General features: G+C 33.7%; 2 protein-coding genes across 4 annotated transcripts; one reads left to right on the forward strand and one right to left on the reverse strand.

Moving 5' to 3' along the window:
- Nucleotides 1-1,008: 1,008 nt before the first annotated feature.
- Nucleotides 1,009-13,217, reverse strand: LOC138325511 (spermatogenesis-associated protein 6-like). 3 transcript variants are annotated; one of them, XM_069271221.1, is made up of 12 exons: nucleotides 13,031-13,217; nucleotides 12,422-12,559; nucleotides 11,995-12,043; nucleotides 11,232-11,404; nucleotides 10,697-10,795; nucleotides 10,452-10,507; nucleotides 9,013-9,115; nucleotides 8,655-8,769; nucleotides 8,357-8,476; nucleotides 7,747-7,940; nucleotides 7,004-7,092; nucleotides 1,009-5,007 (listed from the first exon to the last, which is right to left on the reverse strand). In XM_069271221.1, exons 1-12 carry the CDS (start codon nucleotides 13,076-13,078, stop codon nucleotides 4,872-4,874), a joined length of 1,320 nt encoding a protein of 439 aa, XP_069127322.1. In that variant the 5' UTR covers nucleotides 13,079-13,217; the 3' UTR covers nucleotides 1,009-4,871. The 3 variants fall into 3 exon arrangements, with proteins under 3 accessions (XP_069127322.1, XP_069127321.1, XP_069127323.1); XM_069271220.1 differs by having other exon boundaries at nucleotides 9,013-9,193; XM_069271222.1 differs by having other exon boundaries at nucleotides 4,870-5,007; nucleotides 6,962-7,092; nucleotides 9,013-9,193.
- A 212-nt stretch (nucleotides 13,218-13,429) lies between these two features.
- On the forward strand, nucleotides 13,430-17,265 carry LOC138325512 (protein FAM32A-like). The gene is made up of 4 exons (XM_069271224.1): nucleotides 13,430-13,552; nucleotides 14,976-15,129; nucleotides 15,939-15,992; nucleotides 16,367-17,265. The coding sequence occupies exons 1-4, from the start codon at nucleotides 13,482-13,484 to the stop codon at nucleotides 16,433-16,435; spliced, it is 348 nt and encodes a 115-aa protein (XP_069127325.1). The 5' UTR covers nucleotides 13,430-13,481; the 3' UTR covers nucleotides 16,436-17,265.
- Nucleotides 17,266-18,926: the final 1,661 nt, after the last annotated feature.

Here is an 18,926-nt window from a genome sequence, read left to right on the forward strand (position 1 = left end):
TCAATTTTGTTTGTTTTCTGTTTGATAACTGAAGCCATTGTTGTACTGTAAGAGGAGACGAGAAAATGTAGTACTGAGACTGCAATCCTCGATATTCCAGGGGTTACTATTACTATCGTTATATCCACTCCTGGAATCTGTCATAGCAAAACTGAAGGCTCAGTAGGGGACACCAGATGATACAGGTAGTTTGGTGTACATTTGATGTACATCAGAAGAATAAAGAAAAAAAAGCTACTGTAGTTGACTATGTGGCTTTGAAGTTGGGTGTCCCTGTTTCTATAATCTTCAAAGGAAGTCTCTACAGGTCTGTGATTGTTTAGATTTTTTTTCTCCAGAACTGCCTTTAATTTTGTTATGAAATATTCCAGAGGTGGATATAACGATAGTGATAGTAACCCCTAGAGTATTGAGGAGGCAAGACTGTATGATAACCAAATCGATGACCCTCCAAACTCTAGACATCGGGTGTACTAGTTGACCTTGACATAGTGTTTCACAGAACTTCAATTGATGAATGCTCCTTACTTAAGGCTTAGTCCTCAAAGACACAGAAGACATTCTACCACTACCTTAAGTGTTTAATTGGGCACCAATGCTGTACCAATTCTGCTATATGATCACTTTGGCTTCTTTTAAATTATGGATAAGATATAAACATTCAAGCTTGAAAACTGTTCAAACTGGCTACGATTAGGAACTAGGAATTCAAATTTAGGGTTACTGTAAGTGATCAAGATATAGTGATTGGTCAATTTCTGAACTTGTTGCCAAAATAACTGTGATCTCCTCAAGGTGCTCAGGCCCAGTTTCATCAATCTTCGTTAATTGAAGGAAATTGCTAATATCAGTTCTCCATAGAAAAGAATTATAGAAGTAAAACACGAAAATGTGGAACATTTCTTGAATTAACAGGGAGTTAATTTCTTCATTTAAGAAATATTGATGAAACTATAGGTACAGTATTATCATCCTCAACACATTCAAGATTTAAGACATCACACAAAATTCTTGATAACGTATAAATATTTTATTATCTATTTGGTATTACATGTATATATTGTAATATTCAAATACAATTAAAAACTAGACATAACATAATGGGGTGTGTAGTAGGTGCAATGTGTGTGTCCTCATACACACCTCGTAAATCGGACGGAATGATCGCTAACGTACAAGACTGGCTCGCACACATTTTGTGAATCCTACAGATGAAAAATAATGTTTGAAATCTTACAAAACTAGCTTTCATGAATTTTATAATCTGATGGATTAATATTAGACATTTAGCAAGAAATCTTCAGATAGGTAGTCCTAGTTTTTTATAATATATATATAAAAAATTGAGGCACAAATACATAGGATCTTATCAATTCATTGAATACGTTTTATCAATATACTGTAACATTATTGATAGGATTGTTAATTTTACCGGTATATGTAAAGTTGATTTGGAATGTATTTGAATCCGAAGACTACCAGTATGTACAATTTATATTCTTTGAAAGTTAGAAAAAATGACCTTTTGTGTAACTGACGATGTAATAGGTCATCAAATTGAATGTAATTAACACTTGAATATAATTTCAAAACAAAATCAAGTCTCATTTATAAGTCAACTTCCCAGCTAACTTTTTGATTACAACAATCTTCTCTCAGAACAATGCTTGATTCATAAAGAAAACCCAAAGTAACAAATCTCCATATCATTATGTTCAAAATCCTTGTTCATTCAGTTAAAAATTAATTAATTAATTTAGTTAATTAAATTATTAAAAATCAATTTTTTGTATGTGTAAACATGAACTGTTACTTCAACAGTTGTTTCATTTGTTATCTGAGAACTTTCTTGAACAGCAAGTGAATTAGGTATATGGTGAAAATGATTTAATTAAGATTACATGTATGCTTTTTTAAAATTAAAGAGAAAATCATTAAAGAACAAACAAGAGGCCCATGGGCCTTAACGGTCATCTGAGTACCTTGGCAATAATCATATAGGAAATTAATTAGATATAGTGTCATGGTTGCCATCTTCGATTGGGGATCAACCAGAGATGTAACAACACTTTGTTGGGACCATGTCAGGCTCCTTTCATGCAAGTTTCAGCCAAATCGAACCGGTAGAACTTGAGAAGAAGTTCAAAATGTGTTTTCAAGATGGCAGCTGTGGCGGCCATCTTGGATTTCGGATCAACCCGAAAATAAGAACACTTTGTCGGGACCATGTCAGGATCATTTCATGCAAGTTTCAGCCAAATCGCACTTGTAGAACTTGAGAAGAAGTTCAAAATGTGTTTTCAAGATGGTGGCTGTGGCGGCCATCTTGGATTTTGGATCGACCCGAAAAATAAGAACACTTTGTCGGGACCATGTCAGGATCATTTCATGCAAGTCTCAGCCAAATCGCACCGGTATAACTTGAGAAGAAGTTCAAAATGTGTTTTCAAGACGGCGGCTGTGGCGGCCATCTTTGATTTCGGATCGACCCGAAAATAACAACACTTTGTCGGAACCATGTCAGGATCATTTCATGCAAGTTTAAGCCAAATCGCACAAGTAGAACTTGAGATGAAGTTCAAAATGTGTTTTCAAGATGGCGGCTGTGGCGGCCATCTTGGATTTCGGATCAACCCGAAAAATAACAACACTTTGTCGGGACTATGTCAGGATCATTTCATGCAAGTTTCAGCCAAATCGCACCGGTAGAACTTGAGAAGAAGTTCAAAATGTGTTTTCAAGATGGCGGCTGTGGCGGCCATCTTGGATTTCGGATCGACCCGAAAAATAACAACACTTTGTCGGAACCATGTCAGGATCATTTCATGCAAGTTTCAGCCAAATCGCACTAGTAGAACTTGAGAAGAAGTTCAAAATGTGTTTTCAAGATGGCGGCTGTGGCGGCCATCTTGGATTTTGGATCGACCCGAAAAATAACAACACTTTGTCGGGACTATGTCAGGATCATTTCATGCAAGTTTCAGCCAAATCGCACCGGTAGAACTTGAGAAGAAGTTCAAAATGTGTTTTCAAGATGGCGGCTGTGGCGGCCATCTTGGATTTCGGATCGACCCGCAAAATAACAACACTTTGTCGGGATCATGTCAGGATCATTTTTATGCAAGTTTCAGCCAAATCGCACTTGTAGAACTTGAGAAGAAGTTCAAAATGTGTTTTCAAGATGGCGGCTGTGGCGGCCATCTTGGATTTCGGATCGACCCAAAAAATAACAACACTTTGTCGGGGACCATGTCAGGATCATTTCATGCAAGTCTCAGCCAAATCGCACTGGTAGAACTTGAGAAGAAGTTCAAAATGTGTTTTCAAGATGGCGGCTGTGGCGGCCATCTTGGATTTTGGATCGACCCGATAAATAACAACACTTTGTCGGGACCATGTCAGGATCATTTCATGTAAGTTTCAGCTCAATCCCACTGGTCAAACTTGAGAAGAAGATTGAAATGTGAAAAGTTTACGGACGGCGGACGGCGCACGGCGGACGGCGGACGGCGCACGGCGCACGACGACGGACGAAGCATGATGACTATAGGTCATCCTGACCCTTCGGGTCAGATGACCTAAAAATGAATCTAGCATAAATAATACAGATGCATGCAGCAATGAATACATCATACCTATACTCGGCAGGCAAATAAATATATTGTGAATTTGTTACATAATAATAAAACCCTGCTAATTAAAATCTCTAATTTCTACAACTTAATTAATACTGCAATCCCTGGTCTAAAGTTTGGAGTATTGTTAGCTTTGTCTCGTACTTCAGCAAACTAAAACTGTCAAAGTATGCCTTTGTGGGCAACTCCGTTCAATGCTTCCATCAACATATTCTTGTTCATTTGTTACAAATCTAAATATTTTTATTGGAATGACAGGTAAAAACAAAGTGTGCCTCAGAAAAAGAAATCACATTTTAATACACTGCCATTAATTTAAAATTCATTTTCATATTTTCATTTGTCAAGTTATTCTTGTTTTTTTTAATGTTATATTCTTAAGGGAAGGGGATGGTTTGTATTCTAATCTGTTATGAGATTCAGATTGTTTGAGGCATGTAAAAACATTTTCTTGACAACTCTTAGCTTTCATTTACATATATAAACAAATTAACATTTAAATGCAACAGAATGAAAGAAAACAACACTTTTTCAACAATTAATCCATCAGAGAAAAATAGTATATCGTGATTATATTTACAACCCCATACACCATTAAGTGAACATTTTACTGGCATTTCCCATATTGTGTTTCATAATGCGTACATATATCATTCAAAAATGTCCATTTTTGTTTCATACTTTTAAAAACACTGTTGTTTTTTTCTGATCAACAAAAATCAGCACTTTAGGTTGAGGTAATTTATATGTAGGCCTCTAATAATTCTGCTGCAATTAGAAAAAAACATGTAACACTTAAAGTCTCCTTCTTACCTCTACAGGTAATAATAAATATGGTATATAATTTAACCTGCAATCAGCAGAAGTTGTAAAAAAGACAAATGAAATAAATATTTGATTAAATTGAAATACCATTAATATCTAACATGAAGATAGAAAAATATGATCAAAAACAAAACGTTACTGATTTACAGACAAAATCAATGAGTTTTTTATTTTTGCAAAACTTAATTATTTTTCGTAAATCTCCGATAATTTTCCACAGTGATCATGTACAAATGAATACCATCAGTACATTATGATTAATAATTCTACAAAAATAAAAGTCTCACTAAAATTGTATGAGGTACAGTAAGATATCACAGAAATTGGCTGACATTGGTCACTAATGGCAGTATATGCTGACCACTGACACTAAACCTTTCCTCGTATGAATTACTAATTCCTCCTCGTTAATTAAGCGTTTTTATACATCTTCTGATATGACGAGCTCAGGGTATCATTGAAAACTTGACGGTGAGACTTGGCTGTAAATTGAGCTGCTCTTTCTGTCCAATATTTTCCGTTGTCCAGGTGTACATATGCTTTTGGACTGTAAAATAAAACATATCACATCAAGTAAACACAATACATACAATAAAGCTATATCAGCATTCAAACATATTTCTCCTATTCTTGACAGGGGTATCACACGGTTACTAGGGAAAAGATAACTCTGTCTTTTACCAGGATAAGGAAAAGACAACTCACAATCGCGTAGCAATGGCTTTATTGATACAAATGGAGACTATTGTCAAGGACGTCATTACCATACAAGGTAATTTTGATGAATTGAGATGTGACGACGTCACTTTGAAAATAATTCTGAACAACTGAATTTGTCTGTAAAAGTATGAGAGAAAAATAATCAAACATGGGTCTGCTAAGTGGACAGAGATACTGAGTCAAGCTTCATGTTGACCAGTCAAAATCTTTAACTAGGGTTGTGATATCCCTGTCCACTTGACAGATCCATGTAAGATTCTATTAATCTTATTCCAATGTCAAGCTTTTTTAATCATTTTGCAACCTATATCTTTCCTCGTACAGTTATCAATGCATTACAAGACAAGGTTATAAGGTAACAAAGGGCATTAACTCTAACTTTTAAAGGTTTGAATTAAAGCCTTTGGTAACACTCCCCTATTTTTTTTATGTAGGTCAAATGTTAAAATGTGGGTCATAGTGACCTACTTTTGATACATGACATACTGCTTGGCAAAGGTTTGCTCAAGATCTAAGAATTTTTCAGAAGCTATTGTTGGAAATGGAGCATGGGAAAAAATAATATGCAAGAAAAAACAGAAAGAGTGTATCGATATTTGTTTCATGGACCGCTTTGCAGTCCATTCCAAATATAGATACCCTAGTCAACTTTATCCTTCGATAGAACCACAAGAAAGATACTTTAATCCTTAAATATACATATACTGTTGGTAAAAAAAATTTGTGCCAGGTCCCTGTGTATACATGTACAGTTAAAAAGTTGGTAAATGTGAAAAAGACTACCAGCTATGCCTGATTTATAGTCATATGAAATTTATATTTTCTAAAAGTTTTCAGGCCAATATGCCATGCACAATCAAGAAAAAAATACCCCCACTTGCAACAAAAATAGCTGATTACAGTATTATGACAACATTAACAGCCACTAAAATACTAAAGTCAAAAGGACCGTACAGCATACTGTAAAATGAATTCTACATTATGATACAACAACAAAAAAAAAAAACAGCAGCAAAAGTTAAAACAGAAACCTAAGTCATCTGATTTGTATATCTAACTGTAATTAAAGCACTCAATTCCTGTGCCTTGTATAGGAATATAGGGTATTTTTTTTCTTCCTCTTGAAAATCCTTCTCTGTAATCCTATTAAAATCTATAATCATAAAGTTTATCATTAAGGTTGTATTCTTCTGAGGTTTCAGTCCCGTTGAAGTCTCGTTTCGACATAGATGAAAAAAAGTTTAATACAAGAAAATTTTGACTTCTCAGAGGAGTACATCCTTAATACAGATAGTACAATTAATCAGAATTTGTTTCATCAATATCATCTGTTATCTCATAGTCAAACCATACGAAGTATCAGTTATTAGTTGATAAAGACAGTTATTTAACATTGTTGGAGAGTAAAGAGGCCTGAAAGAAGTAAAGAGTACCCAGAGAAAACCCACCAATCTACAATTACACTAATGTGGATTTCAATTTCAGAGGCAGATAGTTAGTAATTGTATCAGGATACCTTAACCACTTGGCCACCACGGCCCTACCTAGGAAAAGGACACAGAATTTTGGTTTCATGTTAGAATTCAGACACACATACAACAATAGACATTAGGTTTTTCCCACAGGGACCTGGCACAAATTTTTAACCAACAGTATATATATTATAGTATCTAATATATAAATATATATACAGTTGGTTAGAAATTTGTGCCAGGTCCCTTTGGCTTTTTTACATAACATACACACAGACAACACAAAACATTACACGGAGTGATATGTACATGTAAACTAGGAGCATCCCACAGCTGGACTGCTAATAATACCTCCGACTCTGAACAATGCTGGTATCGATTTCTAAATCATCCAAAGAATTTCTTGACAGCGATAGGTAAGGAGAGTACCTCCTGGGAGCCTGTTAGGACAAAGAAAAATATACCATAGTAAGCAATTATGTAAAGAAATGATTACTTATTTAGCCAATATTCAACAAGTACAGTTCATGAAGCTTATTTAGCTGAGTAATGAAGTCAAATTAATGAATTGATTTTGATTTTGTCAATAAGATTTTACTATGTCATTTATTGTCAATGAACACGAGTTAGTATCTCAGCTTATTGACTTTGCATAACAAGGAGTAGCCAAATACCCATTGTTATAGACATGTATTTGTTTCTTTTAGTTTTATGTACTATCAACAGCCAGGTTCATGTAAGGACATGCCAGGTTTGATGGTGGAGGAAAACCAATCTACCCGGAGATCCGATGAAAACCACCGACCAGCGTTCAGTACCTGGCAACTGCCCCACATAGGATTCAAAATCGCTACCCAGAGGTGGAGGGCTTGTGGTAATATGTCGAGATATCTTAACCACTTGGCCACCGTGGCCCTATAATACATTATGTAAATAGATATGACATCAAAATTTTTGTATTTTTCCATTTTAATCTCATTATACTCTTTTTCTTTCATTTTCAACTGATTAGTGTCTACAGAATGAAACTTACTGCTACCAGTATGTAAGAAGGAGGAAAACATAGTTTAACACTGAGAAATATTCAAACTTACAGGAGATACACTCCTAAGGATCTCCCTACTTCTCCTCAGGCTTTCCTGGACTCTTCTCTCAATCCTCTCTGCAGGGGACAGACAGCCATACCTCTGTCTCAGGGAGGAACGGTATAGGAGGGGACTGGGAGAGCGTGACCTTGGGGGAATGTAAAGGTCATCCACTGAGCGGGTCAGGGCAGCTACCTCGGCATCTACCACACAACAGATATGTGAAAATGTCATCAAAACTCAAAATGAGACGTAAATTAGGTAGCTAAATTAAGCAGTAGGACAAATAATAAACATTGTACTGTAAGTTATAATGTTACTGTATCCATCTATAAAAAAATGTTTGTCGGTAAAATAGGCCCACTAGTTCATAAAGGTAAATCCATGACTAAAGGTTGTTCAGCAAAATAAGCTCTAAAACATTATGGAAGGGTATAAGAGGATATTTTTAATACTTCAGCATGGCATTATTTTGCAAGTCACATTTTTTCTTTTGAAAGATGACACTTTATTTTTAGTAAGACACTGAACTTAAAATGTAAGAAACTGCTTTTATTTTTTTAAGAAAGTGTTCTTTTTAAATATGAAAGTGTAATTATTTTGTAGATTTGACACCTACCCTCGTCATCACTGACAACGTATCGAGACTGGTAGACTGGGATGGGATCATCTCCAGCGTCCCGCAGTGACTTTTTGGAGCGATATTTGGTGGGGTACACAGCATAATCACTGTAGTATTCTGAAAAAGAAAGATGATAGAAAATAATTCAATTATACAAACCAATATGTAGAATAAGATAAGTAATTACTATTCCTTCATCAAATATGTACTATCGATGTCTATTAGTCTACAGATAATTTAGCATCAAATTGCTATGTAGTCTAAGATCAAGAGAGAAATGAGGTGACATGTTTACCTGTGTCCGACAAGGCACTCCTGGGTCGGCTGCTGGAACGTTTGGCCTTCTTCTTACCCTTCTTTGTTTTGGGACCACCTGATCCTGGGACGCGACCAATCAGGCTTTTCTCCAGCTAGACAACAAAGAAGTCAGAGTTCAATACCCATATTTTATGAAAGGATCATTTTACTGATGTGCTAAGCTATCATAATATATTTTTTTCATTAGGACGATCTTACGAGTTTTAAAAAATATTTGTAGATGCACATTATGGCCCATGCAAACTATATCTATTTCTGGTTTTAGGACACTCACGAGACCCTGCTCTGACTTAACAGAACGAACGGGTTCTGGTTGGTTTTTGACGATGACTTACATGTCTAACCACAAATGGTGGCCGTCCTACACAGCTAGAACTTGAGGGGCGTTTGGTAGTTCCTACTTGCTCTAACTTCTTCCTGAGCACCGGAGACGGAGACCTAGAACGAAAAACAGAGGCAACGGTTGGCTTGTGGTAGTTTTTGGAGTCCTCTTCAGCATCAACTTCCACGTAAGTCCTAAAGGGAGGTAAAAAGAACAGCCCAGTCAGTTAGATGATGTGTACAGGAAAAGAAAGTTGTAAATCACATCAGAGAAGAAACAAATTTATCTAGGAGATGAAGGTACAAGAGGAATTATTTTTAGCTTCTACTAAAAGCATAATGTTAATAAGAAATAGAAATTTGTAGCTGTGGTAGCAACTTATCTATATAATATGCTTAAAATTAACAATAAAAATTATAATTGCACAATGTAAAAAATGACTTGACGTCATAGCTTTGAGATAATTAGAATGAAAACCAGCAAGGTTATATTTCAAAAAAAAACCATTCCAACGCCAAAGCAAACTCAAAATTAGTTAAAAAGCATGTGTGTCTAAGAAAATCTCATCTCTCTATATATGCCAGATCAACCTATACATAATATATTAATATGTAATATAAAACAGATTTCTTTTTTATGATTGTTTTCTATTTCGATATCCAATGATATTTTGATATGCAATAGGTTTTTTTTTCATTTTGATGTTAGTATAGGCTTTTATCACCAATGCTGAGGTCTTGGACATGAGCATATGACAAGACTTGGAGATCACATGACAAGACTTGATTGATGAGCATCACATCACACGACTAACAGTATGGCTGTTGCAAGCTGCTATCACCAAACAAGGAAAACATGTGCAAAGACAAAGGAAAAATACAAAAAAGGACAACCAAGGATGAACAGCAGAGAAAGTATATATACAGGTAATATATAATCATATATAGAAGGTAAAAGATATATCAAAGGAGGACTTTTATTTCTATATGTAAATAAAAATGAGATGAAACACTGACTGAGTTGTTCTTTATAAACCTCATGTAATTCAAAATAGATGAAACATACAAATAACAAAATTAACTCATACATCCCTGAAGACTTATTTAGGCTCTTCTGACTCAAAGACTAGACCAGTCCATTATGAAATTTCAGGGGTGAATGAGCTAAACATAAACTAAACAATTGATTTAAAGATAAATTTACAAGTACTAATAAGATCAAATTGCTATGAATAAGCAACATTAAATTGAACTTAGATTCACTGAAATAAACTTTTCAATTTAATAATTTCAAAATTAAAATATATCATCTAACTATTTATACACAAATACAGAAAACACAAAATGTGAATCAAACCACACAATACAGAAAGTTCCCTAGCTACAAATGTTAGCTGTATATATACCAATACACTGTCCAACAAACCAAGAAATTCAAACGTGAATGACAAACCTCATGGAGTTCCTGGATAATGGGCGGGATCTTGATCTTGATCGCCTTCTAGATTTCTGTAAAAACAAATACCGGGTAAATCTTTTTTTGATAAAAGTTTACAAACAAAAATTTTAAGTTATACATTATATATTGTTAAAAGTTAACAGATCCATGTCAAAAGTTTTGATCTTAGATTTTTTTTTACTATATAACATGTAGGAAATATTATAGATTTTCTTTTGAGTAGCTATTTCGTTATTTACCCTTTCATCCCTCAGAGCATCTTCCAAGGCATCGAGTTCGGGAGAAAGAGACTCGGAGATGTTGGTTACAGTGATAAACTCCAGCTTAGGTGCAATACCCTGAAGTACAGACAAACAATAATGAATTACTAGTAACTTCATCAAGTGGGAGTATGGGGCCAATGGGCAACAGTACATTTCTAACTTTTATTTTTTCAGCAATTGAAATACTACTTAACAGTAAGAAAATCTTTATGAATTATGAACTTACAACTGCTGCAGCGAAAAAAAATGCATTATGAATTAATCTAATGTTTTAAGACTTATTACAATAAATCATTGGGGATTCCAAATTGTACAAATAGTTGGGCTGAAAACCCTGAGTCTGAGAGATGGAGCCCAAAGGTGTCAATTTGGCCATATTTTTTATAAAGAAACTTCTTTAAAATTGATGGATGTATATTGCTCATATTTTGTTTGTAACATCATTATGGATTACCAGGTACAACAATTGAACAATATTACCGGGTATCCATTTAAAAAAAAAAAAACTTACTGGGAAGTCAATGGTGCGAGCCAGAAGCAGCTCTCTTGTGTTGGAGGCATAGGCGGGTGCTAATGTTGGATATGGAAACAGGAAGTCGCGAGCATTTGAGGAATATGAAGCAAGACGAGTAGCACCATCACGATCTTCACACAATTGTAAAAGTTCTATTACGACCAGCTCATCTGTAAAGTAAAGAGGCATTATAACCTAAATTTAAATAAGATTTACTGAATATTTTTTTATTTCTACCAATAAAAAATATAATGTCATTGTACTTGCATTTATAAAATTAAAATTCACTCTTTCTGACTTACTTCTCATATATCGTATTGTGAGAGTTTTTATCATAGTACACATGACAATTGAAATGGCTACAATTATAGAAAATTTTACCTGTGCTTTATACTTTCCTTCAAAGAATCGTTAAAAACATCATTATTTCTGGCCATAATGAATTACTCTAAGCTATTTATTTTACATCCACTGCAGAACAAGTTATACAGTACTACTAATTAAATATAAATCACTTTCAGCCCAGATATAAGTTAGCACAGGCTCTTCTTAGGGTGATCCAAAACCAAAGTACCTGTAGAAGTTACCATGTTATTGAGCAGGTGACCCTGACCTTTTTAGGTCTATGTTGAGAATCTATGCAAACCCCCATCACCCAGATGAAATAGATGATTAACCTCCATGCGACCCAACCACCCAATGATGGATGACAAAAGTACAAATGTATATATACTTGTACTCGTAAATGTGTAATAATTACCTTCTAGGTAGTCTGCCACTGATGAAGGGTCTAATGCTGTGTAATAAGTCTGGAACAAAATAGATTATATTTATAAATTGAATGGTAATGGAATGACAAAAATCTGTATAAATAAAATTAATTAATGACTTGAAACAGTTACATATAGCTACATGTACTACACTGTTTATTTTTTCATTGGAACTGAAAATATATAAGTTGAATATACATGTCAACCTCTCAATTTTATTTTATTTTCAAATATCTTCAATTGCATTTGTGCAAACAATAAAGTAGATTAAAAATAATTTTCTCATGTACAAAAGATTACTTTTTATTGGAATGCATATGTAGTACCATTAAAGGAATACCCCAAGCCCACACTTGGTTTCCAATTTATAGTTTTGATGCTAGTTTAGGTATTTGAAAATATGCTGATGATACTTACTTTGTCAAATACTAAATCTTCTTTTATAAATAATGGAAATATAGATGGAACCAGATTGGTGGTTCTGTATTCACCAAACATACAAATACTAAGATAGACATCTTCCCGACTGCTTAACCAAACTCCAGGTGCTGTTACCTTTGTAAAAGAAAATGATATACAGTTATTAGAAAAATTAAAAAAACATACACCTTTGTACATTTAAACTAATTTGTGTCTCCCAATGGTTTTCAGGCACATTTTATTTAGAATTTAAATGGCTTTGATTGCTTGTCAACCTACTAATCAACTTAAATTGTTTCATTTTCAAAGTCATAAAAAGGAATAATAACGACTGAAAAAGTAGGCCTTTCACCTCTCTAGAGCATAATTAAATCAATAAATATTTTTTTATAATTATCACAAAATCTTAAGAGAATATTGATTAATTTTAAATTGATTAACATCGTTAAAATATTTATAGCATCGTATTTGAAAATGATTGAAACGGTAGCACTGTTAAGCGGGTCTTTAAGTAAACAAGACACAACATGAATTTATAGCATTGTCCAAAAGCTTTGGTTTTTGGCCTTACGAATCCTACATTTATGGCAAAATTTATACACTTACCGCTCTTATTTTGAGATCCACACGACATCGCATAGCCCTTCGTGGCATTTTGAATAATAACTGTACCGACAACGAGTCCTAGTTAAATTAAATCACAGTAAAAGCACACAGTTTGTGAACAGCACCAACACTTGTCAATGAAAATACTCGGATGTCAGGGACGCCTCACGTCAGCAACCGTGCAAGGGGAGATAATAAACAATTACATCGTTTATGTCGTAAACAATATTATAAATACATCTAGTCAATTGGTATATAGGTAATAAAAATAGCAAACGTTTAAACTTTGTTAAATTATGATAAAAAATATACCAATTGATAAAAACAAATCTATATTCTTTTCAAAATGATTACGGAATGCTCCCTACATACATTATTTCTTACGCTAGAGGGCGTTTTCGTTCAACTACTTCCTGTTTATGTTTTGCAACGAAGTGAACGTTAACAAAATATGTCTGAGTACGAATCTGTATCAAGGAGTTCACTGAAGCTGAAAGGTGTATCAGATCATAAAGTAAAGAAGTGAGTGATGGTAGTCTTTATCTGAAATTTACAAAAAATCAAATAAAACACTAAGTTTAGGTCGATTTTATCTAAAAAAGTTGAAAGGGGGGGGTGTTAATGTGTTACTATCTGATCTTCTTCTTCTTCTTATGTGTACGGGACGCCGTCAAAGTATGACGATTATGTCACGGGGGACCTGTAGGGGTGCAAGGGTGTGAAAGGATTAGATTTGTGATTTTTTTTTTTTTTTTTTTTTTTAGTATATCTGCTGGTCTGAAGCCTCCAGATCAGATTGTAACACATTCATTCACCGAAAGGTTCTAATGACAGATGTTAATACTACTATCCGGACTGCGGGGGAGGGGAATGGTAGTTATATATTTAGGTCCGTAGTTGTTTTTGTTGTTGTACAGGTCGTGGAAAACCACTAACTTGCGTATTATACACAAACTAGAATATTTTACCCCAAATGGAGTATGGATGTGTTACTAAAAATAGCCTAAATCGCTAAAATCTCAACTTTTACTACACTTTTTAAAAAATCGCATTAATATATGCCTAGATAAAGTGCAATTTATAGAGATCCATACATGGTAGATTGGTTTATCAGTGTTGTGTGCTGATTTCAAAGTATTTTGTTTTGAATATAAATGTAAAAACTGTTGAACTAGGGATGGAACTCAAATATCTGCAGTGTAACAACACATCTCATGATTTGATCTAACTGTTTATAACAATAAAGCATTTCCACACGAACTTTGATGAATTTATGACATTGTTTTGCTGTGATATTAAATTTACCAAAAGTCTGCTATTTCTTGACAGCAGGAAATGGCGTTGTTTCCACATGTGCAGAATTACCGGACGCAACTGTATATTGTTTTTGTAGAGGAGTGGAGAAAATGAAGTGGCTAGGCCTATACTACTCCTACACATGTATGAGGTTTTTCTTCCACCCTGATTACATTGGTTGGATATGCGGCACAATGTTAAAAAGTATCTCATCATGTTAACCTCTAACATTGTTGGAGTAGGCCTATACCAGCTAGGGCTCAAAGCGGGGAGTGTCATCTGAACACTAGTGGGATGGCTCTACTGATTGAGCTACCTGGTCACTGATGATCATCTCTACTACACTTTTCCCTCCTTTCTCCAAGTCTTTGCCCCTGAAGAGAGAACCATATACACACAAGTTCCCATATCCCCTTGCTAACAGGAGTTGGCAAGCTCTCCAATTTTGTAAAAGGAGATTACAAGGTGTACAGGCCAGAATTAAGAAATTCAAATAATTATGTTTCATACTCATGTATTATTGTTAGTATCTCTGTCTCATTGTTAACCACATCAAAGTTATGTCTACTCAACAATGATTCGTAGGCTCTAAACACAAAAGAAAGAAATATCCAGTTATAGTTAAACATTGTGACTTTCTTTTTTATAGGAAGAAGAAGAAGAAGGATAAAGAACGAGAAGCCATGAAGATGTATGAGCAGGTCTCAAACTCCAAGTCATCAGAAGAAGATGGAAAGAAGGCAAAGGATGTAGACAAACGAACAAAAGCAGAAAAAGCTTTTGATAACGCAAGAGAAAAAAGGGTATGCTGATCATTATGAAATCATGATATTCCATGCGTTTTCTTTAGTTGATATTTATTAACTTTCACCATGTTCAAATTCGAAGGGTTATTCAGATTTATCTTGTTCTATTCATTTCCATATTTTCATGTTACCTTATGTATTCTGTTTTGATTTTAATTATAAAATGTAAGTGAGATACATTCCTTTCCTTTATAGTGTCAAGAGAATTAAATAATTATACTCAGTAATTTTACTTTGGTGATTTTTGAATCTTCTATATATATTATTAGTTAAACAGTTTGTTAGTGACCTAATATGGAAAAATATTGGGTCTAAAATAAACTTGTATCGGGCGAGGCGAATAACGAATTTATCCCGTCGAAGACCCTTTCAATGAAGTAACTACAAAATGCATTATGTACTGAGTATGGAAACCAAAACGACTCAAAACTTAAAACAATTTTCACCTCATTGAAGGCTTGAATGCGTTGTCATGGTCCATTTCTGTTAAATAATCCTAAATAAGTGTTCTCAATTTTAGTTTGCTTTGAAAGTGGTCATCAGCGCTATCATTCAAACATTTTGTCTCCATCTGAGATTCTCGTTGAGTGCCGTCGTTGCGAAGCGTTACTTGACCGCCAACTTGTTGCTAATGACGTTAGGGGCAAAGAACGATATCGTCCAAAACCTGATACGATTTCTACTAACCTAATACGACTATATATTGGATATCACGTGACATCATTTTAACCAATAGGAATACAAGATTCTTGTCTGAGGCTGGATAAATATATATATATATATATATATCTTTTGTATATTTTCAGGAAGCAGAACTTATTGTAGAAAAAGCAAGTAAAACTCATAAAGAACGCATTATGGTAAGTTTGAAATTGAAATGCATCAATGAGAAACTGAAATATGGAAATATCTTAAATACATTGTATTGATAATCTGAGATACATGTATGTTATTATGAAAATATTTCTGCATTTCAGACCAAAATTTAAAAATCAAATGGAGGTGTTTATAAAATGACCACATCTTGATATCATATTGTGCTACTTTTTCATCAATAACTGTAAATGAGTATATGTCTAGGACAAGTTCTTTTCCTCTCAAAGATACATGCATAGTAACAAGAAACTGTATATTTTAATAGAACTTTAAAGTTAGCAAAACATAGATATTTTATACAAGTACATGTATTTTTTGTGTACCAGTAAATTTTCTATAAAACCTGTTTATTTTGCAGTTATTCAACAGTCATTTGGATGCTATGACAGAACATTTTGACATTCCTAAAGTGAGTTGGACAAAGTGAAGTGTGATCAGACAGACAGACATTTTGATCAGCATAACATTACAGATCTGGTTCCCCGGAGCTATGTGTGGAATTGTGAAACCTGTACATACAACGCTACCTGTGTTTTACTGACATAGACTTTTAAAATCTGTAACAACAGTTCTGGGTTTTCCTCACAGATAATTGGGTATAAATGTTTAGAACTGTGGAATCTGTACCAATAATAACATATCAAGGAGTTACATAATAATTAATATTAAAAAAAAATCAAACTACACTGAGATATATAGGGGATATATATGTCAGAAAAGGATGTGAATTGTGTGTAATAGAAAAAATATTCACAACTCTCTACTAGGTGTTATCTTCTGTTGATGGGTTAATAAAAAAAAATATGAACATGATTTTCATCATAACATCATCGCCACTGTCATATATTGAGGAAGTATTTCATAAAAATATATAGCAAGATGATTTTAGAAAACATCATACAACTTTATTATATTACAGTTTCAATAAATAAATATTTTATTATTTAAGATAAACCTGCTTTTCCTGAACTTCAATTTCATAAGCAAAACAGTTGACTGTATTTTCAATAATCAACACTATAATGTATTGGAGTTTGCTAAACCTTACAGATATGTGTACCTTTGGATAATGTAACAATTTTCAATTGGATTCAGGGGAGATAATTATATTTTAGAAAAATTTTCACTGTTAGGGATCATATTCAAGGTATGCAGATTTTCTTTAGTAAAGTGTATTTTAAATTTATTTCCAACAATAACATGTATACATGTACAACTTGACTGTTGTTGAAATCATTCAATAAAAAGTGAAAATGATTTGGTTTCTTGTTCTATCAGTTTACCTTCTTTAAATTGCAAAATGAGCTAGAATGTGTTTGAATTTGAATTCATAGATTTAAAGAGTAGCAAGTCAAGATTTTTTTTCCTTTGCTGTGTAAAGCAAAGACAATGAAGGAGTTTCCATTTCAGTTATACAATGTCTGTGCTCACTCTATGGATAGCATTTTGGGCATTTTGCTAATGGAAGACACTAATTGCTAAAATAAAATAATCATTTTAGCATTTTTTGCTAAGCCAGTTTTTTGGCTGAAGAAAGAAAATAAATTTGTAATTTCATTTTTTTTCATTCTAAATACCTGAGCTATCAAATCCATATAATTCAAGGTGGAATTCAAGTTCCAAAACATTTGTCATTCCAACTGTTACACTGAAAAAATAATGGCCTTGAGGAATAGGGAGGGAAATATGGAAGAGTATGAAAATGTTCTTTTATTATTTTCTTAAGTTTACTTTTAGCAATTAAAAGCATTGCAAATTTTGCCCTATGCGCTATTGTAGATATCGTAATTTTTTAAAGACAAAAAGCGACTTTGTTGGGCACTAGATGTGTTCTGCTAAAACCATTTCTTTTTTGCTAAAGAAATAAGAAAGGTTTTAGCAACTTTTGCTAAGATGTTTTTTGATCTAGAGTTACCAGAGAATGTTATATTTCTGTTAAAAGTTCAAAAGTATTTGTAGAACAGCGAGTCAAATATGCATTCTTATTGAGTGCCCTGGCAGGAATAGGACCAAGGACTTCCGGTGATTAAGCCAACGGTTCTAGTTCTACTGATGACCAAACAAAAGACTCTTTTGCTCATTCAACATGTACACTATGTAACTGTACAAGCCACTGCACCAAAACAACCAGCTTCATTTACAAATCAGTGATTTACGGGACTGGCGAAGACGAGTTCTTCTGGACTCATGATTTTCACAAAAATTTTAAGAACTCTTTCCCTTTATATTTCTCGGTACTGGGACTGGCCAAAATTTGAAAAATAATGATCTGGATTTGCTTTAAAAAATTCTACATAAATTGCTATACAAATATATTTAATATTTTGCATCTTATTACAAAATGGTTATTTGCATTTCATATTTTGTATTCATATTTTAAACTTTTCTGTTTTAAAAAAGCAGACAAAAAGCTGCTCTTTCTGTTATATTAATTTGCTGGCTGGCTAGATAGCGCGAAAGCCTCAGTCTGTCTATAACAGCAACCTGTCTAAAGGCCTAGTGACCATTTTTCTGTCGCTTCTAGATCTTCAATGGGTATCATTGACAAGTTTGACTAAATAAATGCTTCCCAGGATTCAAAATATATGTTATTGATAAAAAAAAAGATGTGATACAAATTGACAAATGTAAACTATTAAATAAAAATTCTGATGTTAGAAATAAAATTAAAAAAAAAAAAACACCCAAATATACTGCTATGAAAACTAAAGGACTAAAGTTTAATCAAGGATTTATAAGCTACGTCCTTGAGTTTACAAAGAAAATGCATTTGCATTAATTGCTAAAATGGATCTGCTTTCAATAAAAGAATCAGTAGTGTATATTGGAATATACATGAGAAGAATGGTGGTGTGCTACCTTAATAGCCATTCGGTACATATCTCGAAATATAACTACTGTAAGGTAAATGAGCGAGG

This window comes from Argopecten irradians, chromosome 6 (genome assembly GCF_041381155.1).
Source record: "Argopecten irradians isolate NY chromosome 6, Ai_NY, whole genome shotgun sequence".
Taxonomy (NCBI): Eukaryota; Metazoa; Mollusca; class Bivalvia; order Pectinida; family Pectinidae; genus Argopecten; species Argopecten irradians.

Coding starts and splice junctions, on each gene's coding strand:
- LOC138325511 (XM_069271220.1), bottom strand. CDS start 13,078: ATGCCACGAAGGGCTATGCGATGTCGTGTGGATCTCAAAATAAGAGCG. Junction 9,194..10,451: donor TTATCCAGGAACTCCATGAG/GTTTGTCATTCA, acceptor ACCTCCCTTTAG/GACTTACGTGGAAGTTGATG. Junction 5,008..7,003: donor AGCATTGTTCAGAGTCGGAG/GTATTATTAGCA, acceptor TTTATTTTACAG/TCCAAAAGCATATGTACACC.
- LOC138325512 (XM_069271224.1), top strand. CDS start 13,482: ATGTCTGAGTACGAATCTGTATCAAGGAGTTCACTGAAGCTGAAAGGT. Junction 15,130..15,938: donor ATAACGCAAGAGAAAAAAGG/GTATGCTGATCA, acceptor GTATATTTTCAG/GAAGCAGAACTTATTGTAGA. Junction 15,993..16,366: donor CTCATAAAGAACGCATTATG/GTAAGTTTGAAA, acceptor TTTATTTTGCAG/TTATTCAACAGTCATTTGGA.